Source organism: Fistularia commersonii, chromosome 1 (assembly GCF_037954325.1).
Source record: "Fistularia commersonii isolate RoL2024-O1a breed Wild chromosome 1, RoL_Fcom_v1.0, whole genome shotgun sequence".
Taxonomy (NCBI): Eukaryota; Metazoa; Chordata; class Actinopteri; order Syngnathiformes; family Fistulariidae; genus Fistularia; species Fistularia commersonii.
Genome location: NC_141284.1, coordinates 11,260,832 through 11,280,035, shown reverse-complemented (window position 1 = coordinate 11,280,035; position 19,204 = coordinate 11,260,832). Strand labels below are relative to the sequence as shown.

Sequence of the window (19,204 nt, the reverse complement as noted above, 5' to 3'; positions counted from 1 at the left end):
AGAAATAACGGGAAGGGCTTGCGCATGCGCAGTATGTGACGTTCCATCGGAGGCGCCATTGCTTCAGTGGACGGTAGTTCCGTTTTCCTTCCTCCGTATGGAAAGTCATTTAGTCGGAGCTGATAGAAAGACTCCAACTCCCATACCCACTCGCTGCTCTTTTTCTCGTCAAACCGGGGGGAGTAGTCACGGCTCAAAGTATAATAAGATGCGCATGAATTTACAAATCTGAAATAAGATAAGAAAGAAAAATACAAATGGACGGTTTGGTTAGATTCTGCACGCTCGCGTGTGCAATTCATGAAGGAAAGTTTTATATTTAGGCTTCAGTTTTTTTGTTTCGCGACTTTCAGAGGAGTGCACTGCGCTTTCAAACTGAGATTCCGCTCAGCTCAGTTGATGGAGTTACAAAGTTTCTTCGGTCTTCCCCATAATGGAAAGAAATGCGCCCCTCGCTAACTTTTAAGGTAAAGTACAATTTCATTAGCTCGCCAGAGTGTCGCCTGGTTTGAACGCGTCTCAAGCGAGAAGTGAATTCCTCCACAACAACGTTTAATTTAGATGGCGCTAATTGAGGGCTTGTATAACACGCTTCGCTGGGAGCTTCGAGTTTCGACCCGAGTCGTCTTCTGCCAGCAAGCCAATCGAAAGTGGGAGGGGTGCAGATGTCCGGAAACCTCTGCACCAGATGTTTGTAGACTCTGAATTCTTGTAAACTTCGAATAGATATAATTTTGTGAACTTTTTACGCGCGTTTAAGTGCGTGGAATAGTGTGTTGTAGTGTTGCAGCGACAAAAGAGGAGAAACGAATCATCTAACATTAGCGGAACATTCGATGTTAAGGTCGAAATTAATTCAATTTAACGGAGATATTTTTGTCGGTCGGACGGTTCATTTAAAGCAACGCAAATTAAAAGTAGGGAAAAGCAACATCAGTGAAGGCATCGTGAAAACAATTGAATACAATTCGAGACTTAAGGAACGATTTTTGCACAGGCAGATGCTAGTTAGGAGCATTACTTTCATTTCTATAATAATGACTCAGTTTTGGGATGTTATAGGTAGTGAAATACATTTTTTCTCGGTCTTTTAATTGACTAATGTGAGCTGTTACAGTTTGAGGATTTCTTCCCCAGGACGACAGAACGAGATCTACCTATTAATATGCTTATACACTTATACATTTTTAACATATTTAGATAGACTCGGTTGTCGTATGCTAATTTTAAATGCATCAACGTGTGTGTGTTTTGTATGGTAACAGGCCTCCTGTGGTCAGAGTGGATCACTGACTTCTGTCAGTACAAGAAGCACCACTTCAAGATATGAAGTTTGTTACAGAGTTGTTACTGCAGAGACCTGCGGATTTTTCAGAGACTATTTCTGTAACACCTGGCCACCCAGTGAGTGAGGGTGTGCTGGACGATCGCAGGTGGGCTGACTGGCTGTTACACTCTTAGCTTGTGAAAGATAATGCCGGACAGATAAAGATCCCGCTGAAAGGATTTGCCACGACTGATGAGGACCAGAGAAATCCGGCACTAAAAATCTGTCTGGACACAATATTGAACCCCCCCTCCATTCACGCTTTTCACAGTGCCACAGGAAGAAACCCCAATGTCTGCCTCTTCTCCCCCATCCTTACCTCGAGCCTTCCCAAACTCTCTCAATGCACACCACTCGGCCTTGCAATCTGCCCTGTCCCCACCAACTGGACTGCTCTACACACGTTTGTCCAATGGTAGTCATAGAGCCTCGAGCCCTACAAATTCCCGTAGCTCTTTCCATGGGGTGTCCTTCCTGCTGCAGATTGGACTGACAAGAGAGACTGTTAACTTAGAGGCCAGCGACCTGTCGCTGTCCGCTGTGAAAGACCTGGTTTGCTCCATAATTGATCAGAAGGTAAGGAGATCATCAGTTCTATAACATGTCTCATAATAAGGTGCATTAACCCCATCACAATTTTTTGCCTCTAAACTCAAAGTGATAGTTCATATGAAAACTTTTACAGGGACAATACTGGTTGAACAATGGTCATCTTATTATCTATGGTATTATGAGGGATGGGGAACTGAAGTTACCATTTACATTTATTTATTTTCTATTAGAGATGTGTTGCTAAAAACCAGTGTATCACATAGGTCATGAAATATTAAAATAGTTTATACTGTTTGCAACTGTTGTCGATGCTCTATATACTCCTGTAGCTAAAGTGGTTACACATCAGCTAGGGACCCCAAAAACTGTAAAAGCTACATACTCTTTAATAATATTAATGATACTGACTGATGAAATCACTGTGCATTAGTGGTAAAGAAAAATACATGTAATTAAATACAGTGATTAGTGCTGTATGATGACTAAACCATTTAGTTGCACTAAAGAAATACACAATAAATTAAATATAAGTCTCATTGTATGCTTTGCAGTTTTCAGATTGCATTAAGCAACACCAGTACAGGGTGCTGGTTGAAATTGTCTGTTGCAATCAGCATGCATGTATAAATAGTCCTTGCATCAAGGTTTTGTAAAACATGTGTCTGTCCTCTTAATCTTTTACTTTCAGTCTCTGTCCTCTTCACTACCTGTCTGGGATTAATGGGTTGCAGATACTGCTGGCATAATGAAATGGCATCAACATAATCATGTGTTTTTTTAACATCCTTTTAATATCAATGATTGCTTCGATTTGATTGCTTGAGTCCGTAATTAAGTATGTGGGGATTTAACAAAGCACTTTCATCTGCCATTAGGACCCAGACACTTGGATCGCCAGGGCCGTATTGGGTGTTCAAATAGCGATGGCGTTGTCTTATAAATGTAAGGAAAAGTAAATAAGGGAAAAACCTTGTGATGAGCACAGTGGAAGATATTGAAGGAGCTCTCTGTATTGAGTCTGTGTCCTTTGGTTCCATGCTGTCCAAGTTGACATTCCAGAGGAGCAGGGTAATGTTGTTGTTCTTTACGAGGTCTGCTGATTCTCACTAGCTAGTTATGAACAGTTCTGGTCTGCAAGGCAGAAAATCTCATCACTGCATATATTTACATGGATCTTGTAACATATTGGCAATTGCCAAAATCCGTTGAAGGAAAGGGAGCAGAAAGGTGATTCTTAGAACATTGTTAGAACTAAGAACTAAGTTATGTATAATCTGCAAGAATAAGGTTCAGGGTTATCTGTTGCTTTTATGCAGCTTTATTTTTTCTGTTATACCAATATCATTGCCGTAAGGTTTATTCAGATATGCCAGGATATGTCATTAATAAACAATCAATAAAATTCTGAACATACTGTATATGCTTCATATCCTAATTTACCTTCAAATTGCTACATAACCAGCTGATTTAGCCATATTATTGTGGTTTTTTTTTCTGATGAACATTGCCAAATGCAGTGTACTACCTCAGCTATTTTATGAAAAGCAGCCATATGGCTTTGATATCAATGGAAAATATGACTGTTGGCCCTTTGCACTCCAGTCCATCCCTGTCTCACTCCTTGCTCTGAAAAGTACATGACAACTGTGAGCCTTTCACAAAGTCCTCCTGTCTGTACCAAGATTTAGAGCTCAGGATCTCGACAGTTGTCCCAGGATCTCAATGGTCAGCGGAACCTCAGGTTTCTGTCAGTCGTGGGAGGTTCAGAATATACATTGCAGTATCTGCATGGTGATATTTTGAATAAGATTGCAATGTTCTATCTCTGCCAGTGTGCTGCTGCCTCCTTTGCTGAATGTTGGCCTGCCTCAATAAATGACTCACCATTCAGTCATGCAACAAACACGGATTGTTATCTTAACTTAAACCTGTCTATTCAATGATACATTTTCTGCTGTGTCATTCATTTTGCAAATTTCGCAGCAGGATCATTTCTTTCTTTTCTTTTTGCTTTTTTTTTGTCAATAAAAATTGACTTTCTCTTTAGATATTTTGAACCACTGATTTTTTTTTTTACCATTACCTTTATCTAGTTAGTCTTTAGTCTTGTATAAATGTGGGTACACAGGTTTCGGTTCTATCTTTGACTATGAACCTGCACCCAGATCAATTGACCTTTTCTCAGCAGGTCTCAGTCATGTCTTTATAAACGGATGGTCTGAGGGTTGGTAAAAATGGAAACCTCCTGTGTGTTTTGTCATTTTCTTGGAAAATTTATTTAGAGTATAAGTTATAATACGCAGGATTTAGTGCATATTCTGAAAAACTGTGTATTTGTGTGTGATGTATCAGTAATGGCAGGGATCTTTGTTCTCTGAGCACTCATTTTCGTGACTGAGTATGTAATATTCATAATGGTGGAGTGACACATAGAAAACTGTTTATCCCATTTACTTCTGCTGTGTCATTCTTTCAATATCTTCTCAAAGTTGTGATCACAGCTGAGAGGCAGCTGGATGTCTTTTTTTCCCTTGTACTAGATATTTAATTTTGTTTTTGTATGGGTCAGTTCTGAGCAAATGAAAATATTTTCAGAACTTTGTAGATATGACAGCAGCCATTTTGCAGTATCTTTTGTGTATGAAACACTTTTTACTTGTAGAAAAAAATTGTTAATGAACCTGTGTGCTATAGCAGATGTATGAAGGATGCAGTTGACAGCTGTGAAGTTTCCAGATGTTTTTCATGCTGTCATTTACAATGTATTACGTATGTATGTCATGGCTACAATGTTGACATTTTATATTTTTAAAGATTTTGTCTCATTGTGACTTCACAATTTCATTTGGATAGTGCATGCTTGAATGACATTTACTTAAGTGAACAAGGGCAGTGTTAGTCAGGGGGCAGTGATAGGTTTGGGGTTTTCGGAAGGGACTCTTGGTGTTACTGTTGATGCACTACTGTAAATGTTTAATCACTATTTTATGGCACTCTTCCACTTCACCATTCCAACACGACTCAACTTGATTCGGCTAGGTTGTTTTTGTGTTTTTGTTAGGGATAGTACTTGGTACCTATGCTTTTATAGTACCTGCTCTTGTGTGGTTCCAAGTGAGCCAAGTGAATACTAATATGTGTCGTTAACAGACTGCAGGCTACTTCTGCCAGAGAATTTCATCTGTGGGTGTGACGCCCTACACAAGAATCAAACTTGCCATTTAAAAAAACAGGAACTTACAAGAGTGTGACATGTTAGCCTGGCTGCTACATCTTGCTGCCTCTTGCCCTCGCTGGCTCTCTTCTCATTCTTTGTGTGTGATAAGATGTTACAGCTCAAGCAGTAAGTACACGTTGTGTTGTGTCCACAATTATTTATGTGTTTTGTGTCGCATAAAAAATGACTTCAAGGCAGTTTTGGGCCATTGTGCTGTAATGATGTGGTCACCATGGAGAAGGTACTGTGAAGAAATGGAAAACTACCTAAATTGACTGGAGTCGAGCTGGAACTGTTGTGAAAAAGAGCATTTGATGGTGCTGCTTCCCTCTAGAGCCCAACTGATAACAGTCTTGACCAGAGATCATTATTCTAAAATGACCAATTTTACACATGACTATTGTTGATTCAACAATCAGAAACTATATTTTATATTACTATTTTTTTTTTTTTTTTATAACTATATTTTCTTCTTAATAATGTAAAGAGCACTGGCAGTGATAAAAACAAGGGAATAATGAAACAATGCGCTGTATCCATCAGTGGAACAGTGTGGACTTGTGCTTTTGACAATTATTTAGAGTGTGGGGATATTGTGTGGTAGCAAACAAGAGCAAATGTTACATGGGCAATATTGTGAACAGAATGAAAACATGGAAAATAACACAGGAATAGGCGGACCATGTAACTGGGTGGATTTAGTTGGAAGCAATGTGTTCAGGCTAGTCGAATAGAAGCAATACTTGCTCCATCATTTGGCCTAAAATATATACGTTATTCATGAGCACCAACCTTGAACTAAGATACATAGTCTGCAATGTTCTACCTGAGAAGCAAGTAAAGCGTGATGGAGGGACTTTTATGTTTGGTGGTAGCAGTGCAGTCACAACAAATAATCACACACACACACACACAGACACACACACACACTTAGGGTGCAGTAAACAGCCCCTGTTTGAGCTGGATTCAAAACCTTGGAAAACATATTAAGAGATGTTTGAACCTTGATCAGACTGAAATAATTTTTGGATGTTTTTTATGGAAATGAACTGATGGAACATGTGTTCAACTGATCATTCAGTGATTGTGGTCAAATAATACTCATTAGTGTAAACCTTTCTCTGGTGCATGACAGTGATGAGGTATTTGCCACCAAATTTTCAAAAGGCTGATGGACCCAAACAATCAGTATTTAAGTTATAAGATAGGAGAAGACAGCGGCACAGTTTTCAGCTTTTTACAAGTTTTAATTAACTCAGAGCCATTTTTTTTTCATACATTGTCCCAAGGAATGCCCTAAAGGTTTTTTTTTTCTTTCACTAGACTCTGGGGCTGAAATGATTCGTTGAATAATTCGAGTAACTTGATTACTAAAATTACTCAAAGCAAATTATCTGCCTCGAGGAATCTAAATAAAGTATAATATTTCACGGATCCAGGCAGTGTTCCGCCCCAATGGCTATTTCTGCTGCCAGCATAACTGAAGCTTGGAAGGCTGGCTGACATACAAAAGCAGCAAGGCACAAAAGGAAGATACACTACAAAAAAACCTCAAAAACTACACTACAAGCTAAACTGAAATAAACACAGTATAGTGTGTTTATTGAAAAATGGAATTTGTGATCCACAACATGTCCTCGATGTTGCAACATCTCAACAGGAAGCATATCTAAACTGCAAAATGTCCCAATTTTTTCATATGATTACTTGATTAATCAGAATAATCGATAGATTACTCGATTACTAATATAATTTATATCTGCAGCCCTCATAGACTCCTCATGAGTGCCTTTTAACATTAACTGTCTCAGTGGCAAAACCAGAGTGCCCATAAAAATTACACTTTGCTTTATTCACTGTCTCACATACAGTGAGTCCCAATAACCTGGAGCACTGTCAAGCACCTCACCCTTAGACTCGACCTAGTGAGGCAGGGGAAGTGGAAAGGTTACAATGTCTCTATCAGGCCTCTGTGAGATATTTACACGGGTAAATCAGACAAAGGCAAGACAGAGATTCTGATTTTGAATTAATCAACCTGCAGGTTGTCAGAGTTTTGGCAAAATATCATTCTGTTTCATCTGGCTCCAAATAAACTAGCGACTCAGGCGCCACAAACACTGCTGAAGCAATGTCTGCTCCAAAAGTGCACTTACAAAATCATGACTCTGAATACTACAAAAATCCAGGACACTAAATCCGGAAAAGAATGACTTAGGTTTCAAAGAATTTTCAAGAGGTAAAACCCTCCCAGTAAATCAAAAGCCTATTCATCAGAAGCCAAACTTATTAGGGAAAGAATAAAAACAATTTTCTATTCAACTCACCAAGAGCTGACTGCTCTCACAATGTTTTGCAATTGGTAGTTGGTTTTACCAAAGGTCTAAAAATTCCTTGGAGAAAAAAACAAACAAAAAAAAATGGACCTTTACCATGCATCAATATGAAGTACAGTGAAAATTCTGCCTAATGCACATGCCAAACAAGTACAGGAAAAAAAGGAGTATAATTGTGTGCTGAAGTCTTTGACTGTCTAAACATAAACTACCTACCAGAGCGTAACACTAGTCTTTATGCAGTTACTGGCAGCAGGTATGTATGCACTGAATTTGGTGGCAAGGGAAACCAACCAGAAAATGGCGACTTGCTGAAACAGAAACATGCTCTACAGCCAGATGCTTTACCCACATTCCTCAGAGTAATGCAAATGACAAACAGGACAGCTATCATGGAACCACCTCTAAGGTCTACATTTGAACACCTGAATCCCAAAACTGTCAAGAAAAAAAAAAGGAAAAAAAAAAAGATCTCAGGAAGACACCTGTCAGATGTTAACATCAAGAAGAACCATCTACCAACTTGTGCAAAATGTTTTAGTCTGCTAAAACCAGCGAGTTCACTATCAGCTTCCTGGTCCGACAAAATAAAAACTGGACGTATTCGAGGGAATCCTCAGGGGAAAATGGCTAACTAGAGCTGCCCACAACCATGACTTCATTTGCAATTTTGATACAGACCTAACTGTTCTAGAAACAGCAACATTTCAAATCAAGTAATGATAGAAACATTAATAGCAATCATGTTAAAGACAGTTTATTAAGTGTATGACTAGGATAAAACCAGATTGCCACCTCGACGGTTGTCAAAATGCCTCTAAAACAACAACAAAACGAGGGCGACACAGGCATAGTCTTGATTTGTATTTCACAGGTGCATGCACGATAGCTGCACAAACAAACAACAAAATATATCATTGGCAGGACAGGTAATCAATTCAGCACAACCACTACCATATGTGGGCTGAAAATGATACCCATCCGGCCTAAATCTACGACTGATCCAGTGATAACCTCTCCAACTCCTTCATTTTCTCCTTGTCTGGGACAGTCTTGCTTCACTAGTCAGGTTCCGTCTCCCCGCTCTCATTTTGGGGCTTGATGAATGGGGTGAAATAAACATCCATGGCTTCCACTTGTTGAATACATCCTGTTTGGTGTCGCCCAAGTCCCGTTGCACAGCCAGAAAGGGAGCAGTGAAGGGACAAAAGTTCATGACTCCATGAGAATGAGTCCCAGCTCCCCAGCTGGTCAGCATGGACAGCCAACCGACTACAGAACATTCCTCTTCACCCAGGCATTTTTTGTGGATGATGTGATACTGCTCGGGGCTGGTGGGATTTGACTGTTGGAAATATTTGTAGCTCAATACTTGCTTTGGTACCACAATTTCAATATTAACGAATGAGAAAACTATAATTTGCTTTATGAATGCCTATTGTTTTTAGAGCTAGACTGTGTTTAACATCATACAAAGGGGCAATATTAATTTTCAAAGCAGATACTTTCTGGTAAATATTTGCAGCAGGCATGTCCAAAATATATATAAAAGAATATAAGATTTGCCTGTTTAAAAGTTTATTGTGATCTAAAATAATGAGAAGCTTATCAGGAGGAAGAAAATGAAATGCTATTTTTGCAAAAATAAGGCCAAGAACAAAATTAATCCGTACCCAGTTAATCTTAATGAATACTTTAATTTTTGTGTCTCTTGCAGGGACTCCTTTTTTTCTCCCTAACTGGAAATGCTGTGAAAGGCAGCTGCCTCAGCCACAGGTTTCCCCATGGGTTTTTTAGGTTCATAACTCCCAGTTTCTGGTTGAATTCTGTGCGACTGCCTCTGTAATTAACTACACAAAAGCCTATTTTGAGTCAGAAGGGGGCTAAATTTGACAATCTTTCAACAAAATAGCAGTGTAGCGTTAAAACACTGGGATTTGGATTGTTACAAGCTGTTGAGTAATGTTGATTCACAGAGGAACTTGTCTGCTCACCATTTTATATATGTAGCCATAGTTGCAGAAAGCTAGCAGGTTTTGTGATAATATTTACGTGTTGTATAATTCATTTATTAGAGGCATAGAACACAATACAAAATTTTATCCATCCATCCATCCATCCATCCATCCATCCATCCATCCATCCATCCATCCATCCATCCATCCATCCATCCATCCATCCATCCGTCTATCTTTCCCTGTTTATCCGGAGTCGGGTCGCGGGGCAGCAGCTTGAGCAGTGAGGCCCAGACCCCCCTCTCCCACACCACATGGTCCAGGTCCTCTGGAGGGACCCCTAGGTGCTCTCAGGTCATCCAAGAGACATAGTCTCTCCAGTGTGTGTCCTGTGTCTTCCCCGTGCCCTTCTTATGGATGAACATGCCCTGACCAGATACCCGAGCCACCTCATCTGATGCCTCTGTGCGGAGGTGCAGAGATTCTACTCCGAGCTCCTCCCGGATGACTGAACTTCTCACGCTATCTCTAAGGGGGACGCCAGCTACCCTGTAGAGAAAAATTATTTCAGCTGCTTGTATGAGCGATCTTGTTCAGTCACCACCCACAGCTCCTGACCATAGGTGAGTGTGGGATTGACCGGTAAATTGAGAGCTTCACCTTCTGGCTCAGCTCCCTCTTCACCACGACAGACCGGTACGGAGTCCGCATCCCGCAGATGCTGCACCGATCCGCCTGTCGATCTCCCGCTCCATCCTTCCCTCACCCGTGAACAAGACTCCGAAATACTTGAACTCCTCAGCTTGGGGCAGGAACTCTTCACCGATCAGGAGTGGGCACTCCACTCATTTTCAGTTGGGCACCATAGTCTCGGATTTGCGGGTGGTGATCCTCATCCCAGCCGTTTCACACTCAGCTGCAAACCGTTCCAGTGTGAGCTGGAAATCATGGATTCATGAAGCCAACAGAACCACATAATCTGCAAGTAGCAGAGACTTGATCCTGTGTCCACCAAGCCAGATCCCCTCGATGCCCTGGCTGCGCCTGGAAATTCTGTCCATAAAAGTTTTGAACAGAATCTACGACAAAGGGCAGCCCTGGCGAAGTCCAACTCCCAAGGGAAACGGGTCCGACTTACAACAGGCAATGCGGACCAAGCTCCGACTCTGGTCATACAGGGACCAAACAGCCCATATAACGAGGTCTGGTACCCCATATTCCCAGAGCACCCCCCTTAAGGGTTGCCCACGGGACACGGTCGAATGCCTTCTCCAGATCCACAAAATACATGGAGAGACTGGTTGGGCAAACTCCCATGCCCCCTCGAGGACCCTGCTGAGGGTACAGAACTAGGCAGACCCTCTTCTCCAGCACCGCTTAATATACCTTACCAGAGAGGCTGATCCCCCTGTAGTTGGAGCACACCCTCCAAGCCCCCTTTTTAAAAATGGGGATCACCACTCCGATCACCCAGTCCAGCGGCACTGTCCCCGACATCCATGCATTGCTGAAGAGCTGTGTCAGCCATGGCAGCCAACAGCATCCAGGGCCCAGGGTGGACCTCACTTCTGAAGAGCTTTTTGACTGCTTCAGCAACTTAAGCCCCGGAAATAGGTGTGTCCACCCTAGAGTTCCACAGCCCTGCTTCCTCATTGGTAGGCGTTTTGACAGGATTTAGGAGGTCTCGGAAGTATCCCTACCACCAATCTACAACGTCTCGAGTTGAGGTCAGCAGCACCTCTCTCCCACTGTACACAGTGTTGACGGCAACCACCGAAGCCACTTGGCCTGCTGGTACCTGTCAGCTGCCTCTAAAGCCCCACAGGCCAGAAAAGCTCAATAGGACTCCTTCTTTAATTTGATGGCATCCATCACCACTGGGGTCCACCAGCGGATTTGAGAGTTGCCACCACGACAAGCGCCAACCGCCTTATAGCTGCAGCTCCATTCTGTTGCCTCAACAGTGTTGAACCTGACCCCCTTGGCCCTTCCTGAGTGTGGTGACCCCAGGGGAAGAGGGATCCATGTCAATCCTTCAGGCTGTGCCCGGCCTAGCGCCATGGGTGCAGGCCTGGCAACCAGGCGCTCGCCATCAAGACCTGCCCCCAGGCCTGGCTCCAAGTATGGCCCCCAGTGACCCGTGTCTGGGCAGGATCCAAACTTTTTTCTCTTCATGGGTGGTCTTCTGAGCTTTGACTGGTCCCTCACCTGGACCTGTTTGCCTTGGGTGGCCCTTCCAGGTGCGTAAAGCCCCAACAACATCGCTCCCAGCATCACTGGGACACGCAAACTCCTTCACCAGAGTAAGGTGGTAGCTCAAAGATGGGTAATACAAAATAGCAAGCAAGATTAATACATGCATATGGAAAATAGAGGCTGCAGCTGACATTGGTGACCCACACTGGAAATACCCCCCTGTGTGCGTGCGCGTGCACACACACACACACACACACACACACACACACACACACACACACACACACACACACACACACACACGCACACACACACACACACTCTCCCCCCCTTCACCAGTCTTGAGTCCACACCACATCTGCATGTTGCTATAGAACTGCCTGCCATATTTCACCCCTGAGGACATTCCAACAGCACAGGGCTTTATGTGTGTTATACATGGAGCCAGACATTTCCTGGAAAGCACATTCATCTCATCAGGAAAAAAAACAGGTCATCTTCAACTCAAAATGTGCTGGTGTTGGTGATGAATTGTAAGGGTTTTTCCAGTTCTAATGGTTTTCAGTGTTTTCAGACATACTGATGTTTCCTAAATCGGACAAAGGAGTTGACAAAAATTATTTCACAGTCCAGACTGCTGGAAAAACCTTCCATGTACTACTGAAAGGCCTATATACACAAGGAATCTATCAATTTCCCCGGTCTTGGAGTAATTTGTGGAAAAGTGGAGAAAATGTGTTTGAAGTTAAGTGAGCCAAGTAATTTTTGCCATCTGCATTCCACATTTCTTCTTTGAATGTAAAGTGGCATGATTTAGCACGGGTCTTAACCAGAATCAGGCAATGACATTGTGGTCCTCCCTAGGGGAAGAGGGCATAAGAGGCAGGGACAGTGCTGTTGGCAGACCTCACTGGGCACACAGAGGAGGCAGTGGCCATTGAAGAGTTGATGTCCTGCCATTTGTTCAGTAACAACCCATCGCTAGAAGGTCGCATTTAGCATGAACTGCATCCTCACTTTAGATTTTTATCCAACCAGCCCCCCAAATGCCCCTCACTGACTTCAACCACTGATCGGAGATTATCTCATCAATTCAATCTCCATTAATAATGGCTGAATGGGCCATGTTTGTGATTATATTAAATCGGTTGGTTGCAATAATGTAGCAGCTGAGGACAAAGGCTGTGTGACTTTGTCCTTGTGAAGCAAAATTCACATTTTGTATTTGCAGTACTCATACAAAGGCTGTGCTAACTTCCATTTGTAAATTTGTAATCAAAGCATGGTTTACCAACAGAGGATCTCTTAGTTCCCTATAACGCTTATTAACATCCTTACTCTGGACTTCTGCAATTACTGCAGCAAATCTAGCACAGCATACTTGTAGGACTTCAAACATGACAAATACTCATCAAGGATTGGGAATAAGGGGGCTTTGTAACATATTAGCCCTTGCTAGTTCCATATGTATAAACAATGAAGAACTACTCTTATGATATGACCAAGTAACACATGACTAGCGAGTAATATTTGAAGTGTCCTACGCTGAAATGATGTGCTCTTGGTGTTGACTAAATGCAGTAATATCAGTGGCATCATCGATCCTTGGTGCTCCTGTAGGTTGTTTTCGCAGCACTGTTTGGCCTTCCTGCCTTTCACCAAAGTGAGTGATTTGTCAAACTGATAGGAGGGTGGCTAGGGAAGTGCAATTACACGTTGTAACAACAAGAGGCTGAGTGTATTATAAAGATTGAAGGGCCCAAGAAATCCTTCTGTGTTGCTCATTTAATGAGCAGCACTTGTTCTGATAAAAAGCTCCACATGTCTAACACAAAGGAACAGACTTATGGAACAATTTCACATTTGTTTGATTAGTTAACCTGCATTTTTAACCCAAGGGACACCATTCAAGACTCAGCATGACTGCTTTTGTCACTGTCTTTTTCTTCATTTGTGCTTGTACAGCTAGTTCCTTTCTGAGCCACTCCCTATTTCCATAGTCTCTCTGCTCCTGGACTCCAATCCGCTGTGGTTGGTGGAGCAGCTCAGCCTGTACAGTCTGTGCCTATGTTCAGATAGCTTTTTCTCTGCACTGCATTCGTATTATTCATCTCTGTGTTTCATTGTAAAGAAAAGGCTGCTTTTTGCTGTCAAGGTCTCATACTTGTAAGTTTCAATCAGGACTGAGTGTCTTGTTTCTTCTCGTTTGTAAGTATATGATTTACTGGAAATAAGTAAATCTGATGCGGAGTACATTTTACAGTAAATATATACTATGTATCATGACGTTTGACAAACACAGAATCTACAGCAATCATTAGTGTTTTGGTGAACAACTGTGGTATTTTCCTCCATCCTGCTATGATCCCAGAACTTGTAACCCTCTCCCCTAGCCAAGCAAGAAAAGGCTCTGAAACTTTGAAACCTTGTTCAAATTCTCCCAGGTTCACCTTCTCGTGTATTGGGGCGAGGATATGGAATGTGAAGAGTTGTTCATCTCTTGAACATGGGAATGTAGTGGGGTTATACCTCTTCTGGAGAGTACAGTGGTCTAGCCAAGCTTGTCTTCGATCACACTTCTCTCTCCCTTAGACCCTGTGGATCATCCTTCCTCTTCTCTGGCTGGTTTTTGGACACTGCAACATTTTAAATTCCCCCAAACCACACAAGCATGCACACACTCACAATCACAAATGTAAAAAGTGGCATTCTATCACACTCTGCAGTCTATATTGCCTATTGCCTTTTAGGCTCTAACATTTGGTCTTCATTTGGGATCCAGGGATTTGTATCCGGTTATCCACCTATAAGTTTTTCCACTCCATTTCAGCACTGGAGACCAAATGAACAATTTATTGTTGGTTCAAATACTCAAGGGACCTTTGATAAAACTGTACTTTTTTTTTCTTCAAAGAGCATCAGGACAACATTTTTAAGCTGTTAAGCAATTTGGCAGTCAACCATCAATATTTTGTATCAGATGTAAACTGGTTTTGCAGTATGGCCATGTTAGAATCCCGCTGATAATTAAACAAAGTCTAGGATGACAGGTGCAGAGTGTCCTGCTACACCAAACATACATACTCTGTGGTCTGGATGAGGCCCATCACCAAAAGTCAGTGGTTAGAGCTGTGATTCCTTGTTGTCTACCTCAGAAATGTAGATATATGCACATCCTTTCAATACACACATCCAGTTTTTTGACTGCAGCAAGAAGGGAACCATTTTTATCAATTGCATATGAACCCTTGGCACAACTCCCATCCTGTGTTTCTCATTTTGCAAGTCAGCTATGATTCATTCAGGCTATGTTACTCAGACGTGTCTGAAAAACTGAAAAAAAAAGAAAGAAGAGCTGAAATTTTGCATGTTTAAAGTGCATTGCCCGACTGGCCAGAGTGGCATAGACTGATCAATTAGTGGTCAATTTAACTTTATTATTGAGCATGTATTTATCAATCTGCGTTATGTATGAGCAAAAGATTTATTCCTGCTCATCAGAAGTGACTATTTTCTGTTGTCTTTGCTTTTTGGTTTCATGTCTTTGGTTGTTAATGTTCAAGGATGCAGTCTCAAGCCTAAAAAGCAGGTATCAACTAGTATTTTTTGTTGTTGTTGCTTTATGATACCATTTAATGTAATGAATATCATCCTTATACAGTGAGTAATCAAAACTAACACATCATGGATGAAAATAATCAGTGCAGCTGCAATGCTGTCATGCATATAGAGTGACGATGGAACAATATATTGCTCGTCAAGCCTGTCCCCCAGAGGTGTCATTCTGACCGTATTTGTTGTTTTGAAAATCACATCCTTTTTAATTCTGTAGAAAAAAGCTACAGTAAAACTCATGACTGAACCATGAGTCATGCTTTGCCACATGGCAGGAAACATATTTGGCAGCCTGCACAGTAAGAAAGTCACAGCTTCTATTTCACCTCTTTCACCACATTTGATTAGCTTTTTGCTTCATGTGACTGTTGGTTATCCAAAATGGAGTTTCTATTCTCCTTTTTTAGTGGAATAATGCCCGATTGGATTGCTGGAAGAGGACATACAGTCGTGTGGGAATGTGTGTGGGCATGGGGGAGGGATGGGATGAGTTTAGTTAATCCTACACTTGTACAAGAAGCCTGCTTGGATATGAACCATATGAGGCTACTGCATTGACCACTAGCTACATGTAGCACATCGTTTCCTCTCTTGACATCCAGCTGTAGCATGTTTTTCTTGGCGTTGCCAAGAAAATGCCTTTCCGTGCAAGCTGTGGAGCATGAGCAGTGTTCCTCATATTTAGTTGACTCACTTCGGTTTGTGATTGGTATATCTACACTATCTTTCAGCATTTGTAATATAGCTAATTCTTTCAGGTAACATGCCAAAGTAGTAAAGCAGGGGAAAGACTGTTTAACACAGTATATAAACCCATCAAAATGATCTTATATTTAAAAAGAATTTTAACTTTAGCATTTAGAATATATTTATGTGTTGGGTTTTTCTTAGCAGTGTTTTAAAGTTAAGTTAAGACTCAAAGCCAGAGAAAATTGTATATACCAGTGCCCTTTTTCATTTAAATTTTGGGCTGGTTGTATTTTTAAAATTTCTGTCAGTTGAAGAACTTACAAGTCTGAGGTAACCAGAAATCACAATGCCAAAAGACTTTGGTTGAAAATAGTTCAGAGTTGCCATCACACAAATGTAGCATACACCACAAGATAGTTCAGGTCAGCCTTGAAAAAACCCTCACTGACCCAAAATGTTCCAATCACAAGCTCATAATTTTGGCATGAACACCAAAACTCTTGTTGTCTCTTGTAGCTTTCTGATATTTTTTTGACCAACCCTTAGCAAGAGAACCAAGTCCTCGCCTCAGATTGATCTCTGATCTCTCTTTTGTCTTGTTTACCTTGTAGCATTTGTATTCTATGGCTTTTTGTCAGTCTTTTTTAAGGAAACATCTTTAGTGTTCAAAAAGAGATTTAAGGCTGAAGATTTATTCCCAGTCAGTGAAATTGAGTTATAAAACAATTTTATAAGTATTACAAATTAGCCAAAACACCTTTCGCTCAGCTTGTTTGTCTATTATATGCATCCCATATACTTCACTACAGTGGCTGGTCCAGTCACTGAGTTATTTCTGCTTTAAAAAATACTGATTTTAGGTTGACCACTTCCTTGGACAGGGAGCAAGATGGCTGTATTTCATCAACCTCCTTTGATAAAACTGATCCTATGGAGCTGCTAACGTTTATGTAGAAGGTTTTTGGATAAGGCTTGTGAAATATTGTCTCAGAACTATGTACATTTCATGGATATTTCTGAGACTAGGGTTAGGGCACACCTGGTGCATATGCAGGCCTCACTGGACAATAATCTGTCTCCTAATTTGTCCCATGAATACATAAACCATTGAAGAAAAGTCAGTAACTTGCAATACTCTCTCCGCCTTCAATAGACTTCCTTGGTAATCGTCGAAAAGGCTAAGAAATCTCAAGTATGGCCATCCATGTTTAATTTATGCAATTTTTTTAATGTGCCTGATTCCCTAAGACATTTTCTCACAGGTTGAGCCTGTCAAGTGATTCTTATAGTTTTCAAAAGATGCCTTTTCAATATTACTGTAATTACATTTACACTTTAACATAGTAATATGAACCATCCATTCCTGATCCCTGCCTTCGGTGCAACAAAGACTTAAATCATGTGGTGAAATTTGGAAATGTTTTAGTCCAGAAAACATGATCTTCATGTTGAAAAAAGCCTCTTGTGAGGCTTCACTCCCAGAGACAAATTACATACTTGGCAGCAGTTAGCATCTACTGTAATTATAACAGTCATTTTAAAAATCTGCTGCACATTTGCTTCTTGTTTACATGCTTTGGGGAAAAGCCTTTGTCACTATTAGAATAATACTATGTAATGAAAATAAACGTTTTTCAGTGTTCCACTATTTTGTGTGACTTGGACAAAGTCAGCAGTACAGCCCTCCCTCAAAGTTGGTGTGAGTACCTAATTGCATTTCCAGTCTGCTTCTCTGATCAGAAATTAAAGTATAAACTAAGACCTCGAAGATTTAATTCAGCCCCCATTTATGCATGAAACAGATTAAATTTTTTGTGTTCTAACATGTTCTTTTCCTTGTTCTATAAACTTAGTTTCAGTAAAAAAATTAAATAAAATATTTTACTTTGCTTCAAATATTTTACAGTTTTTCCACTTACTTATTAGTAAGCTTAAGGGTGGTGTGGCGCAGGAGGTAGAGCAATTGTCTTTGGAACCGAACATTCCTACTTCAATTCCAGTCTCCTCCTAGTGTGTTGAAGTGCTGTTGAGCAAGACACTGATGGATTGCAGCCTACTGAATCCCCATGAGGGATTAATAAAGGATAAATTGTTATTACCTTTAATTCAGTGCTTCAACAGTAAGTCAGTCAAACAAGACTGGAAACCGGCTGCAACCTCTTGCCTTCTTAGAGGGGTTTATATTGGGTCACAATTAAATTTACTTGTTGACTTACGTAATTATGACCAATATTCACTTCCACATGATACATACTGTTACACTTATTTAATATTTTACATTGTACACCTTCTGAAATTTGTTTTTGGTATTCAGTTAATCATTTATTTGTCTCATATTTTTTGTTATAGTTTTATTTAGCAAATGTTTTTTTTGAAAGTGATGTAAGTGTCAGGGTCATACAACTTGAACAATGCTTCAATACTATGCAGTTTGGATTTTTTTTTTTACTTTTTAATTATTTTTCAAAAGTAAAACATCGAGTAAATTAAAACCAGCCTTAGTTTTATTTTGTATTTGTACTGCTGAAACCTTTGGTGCAATCATTTTAACATTCATTAGAGCTGACTATCACCTTCTTTGACTCATGAATAATTATATCATATCAGCCCTGCAGAAACAACACAGCAGCAGCAAAAAAAAAACAAAAATCCAAACTAACACGCCAGTTGGACCTTAGCTCTTTGAGGTTTGCTGCAATTGCATCACCAAGAAAAAAAGAACATCTTGTGCTTCCTGGTAAAGGGTCTCTGGGGCATGGTCTTTTAAAATGCAGTGCACTGTCAGTCAATGGACTTATTTATCCGGTGAATAAAAGCACCTTGTATATTACTGATCTTATGACATTCTTTATCCTGCAACCTCAAGCTAAAAGAAAACATACCTCCCTCCTGACTCCAGTTAAGTGGTTCACCAGAACCAATCACAACAATTTTAATATTCTAATTCTAATATTCTTTTTTTTTTTGCTCAGGTAATTTTCAGCAAGTTTCATAACTTTGGTGCAAAAAAAAATCCCAAAAGCATAATACTTTCGCTGATCATGAGCTTCCTTACATATATTGCCATCACGAGACAATTATTGTTCAGATATTTGTTGGGTACCCAAATCTTTTAGATTAGCCATGTAAATGATAAAAAAACGAGTAAAATAAATAAAAATGAGAATAAGCAATAAAGTCCTAAGAAACACTGAATGTAGGTTTTTTTATTAGCCATACATATATTACTGTATGTTTGTCCCCCATCATTTTCTACATTTATTTTGAGTTAGTCATGTGTAGTTTTACATGTGAACAGTTGCCTTGTTGTGGCAGA

General features: G+C 40.5%; 1 protein-coding gene across 6 annotated transcripts in view; it reads left to right on the top strand.

Moving 5' to 3' along the window:
• The first annotated feature begins 193 nt into the window (after window positions 1-193).
• prkd3 (protein kinase D3) overlaps window positions 194-19,204 on the top strand; it is a 42,819-nt gene continuing 23,808 nt past the window's right edge. For all 6 annotated transcript variants that reach the window (XM_086147583.1, XM_086147631.1, XM_086147612.1 and 3 more), the window contains exons 1-2: window positions 194-467; window positions 1,266-1,903. In XM_086147583.1, coding sequence (XP_086003709.1) covers window positions 1,619-1,903 — 285 coding nt within the window. In that variant the 5' untranslated portion in view covers window positions 194-467; window positions 1,266-1,618. The remainder of the gene's footprint in view (window positions 468-1,265; window positions 1,904-19,204) is intronic.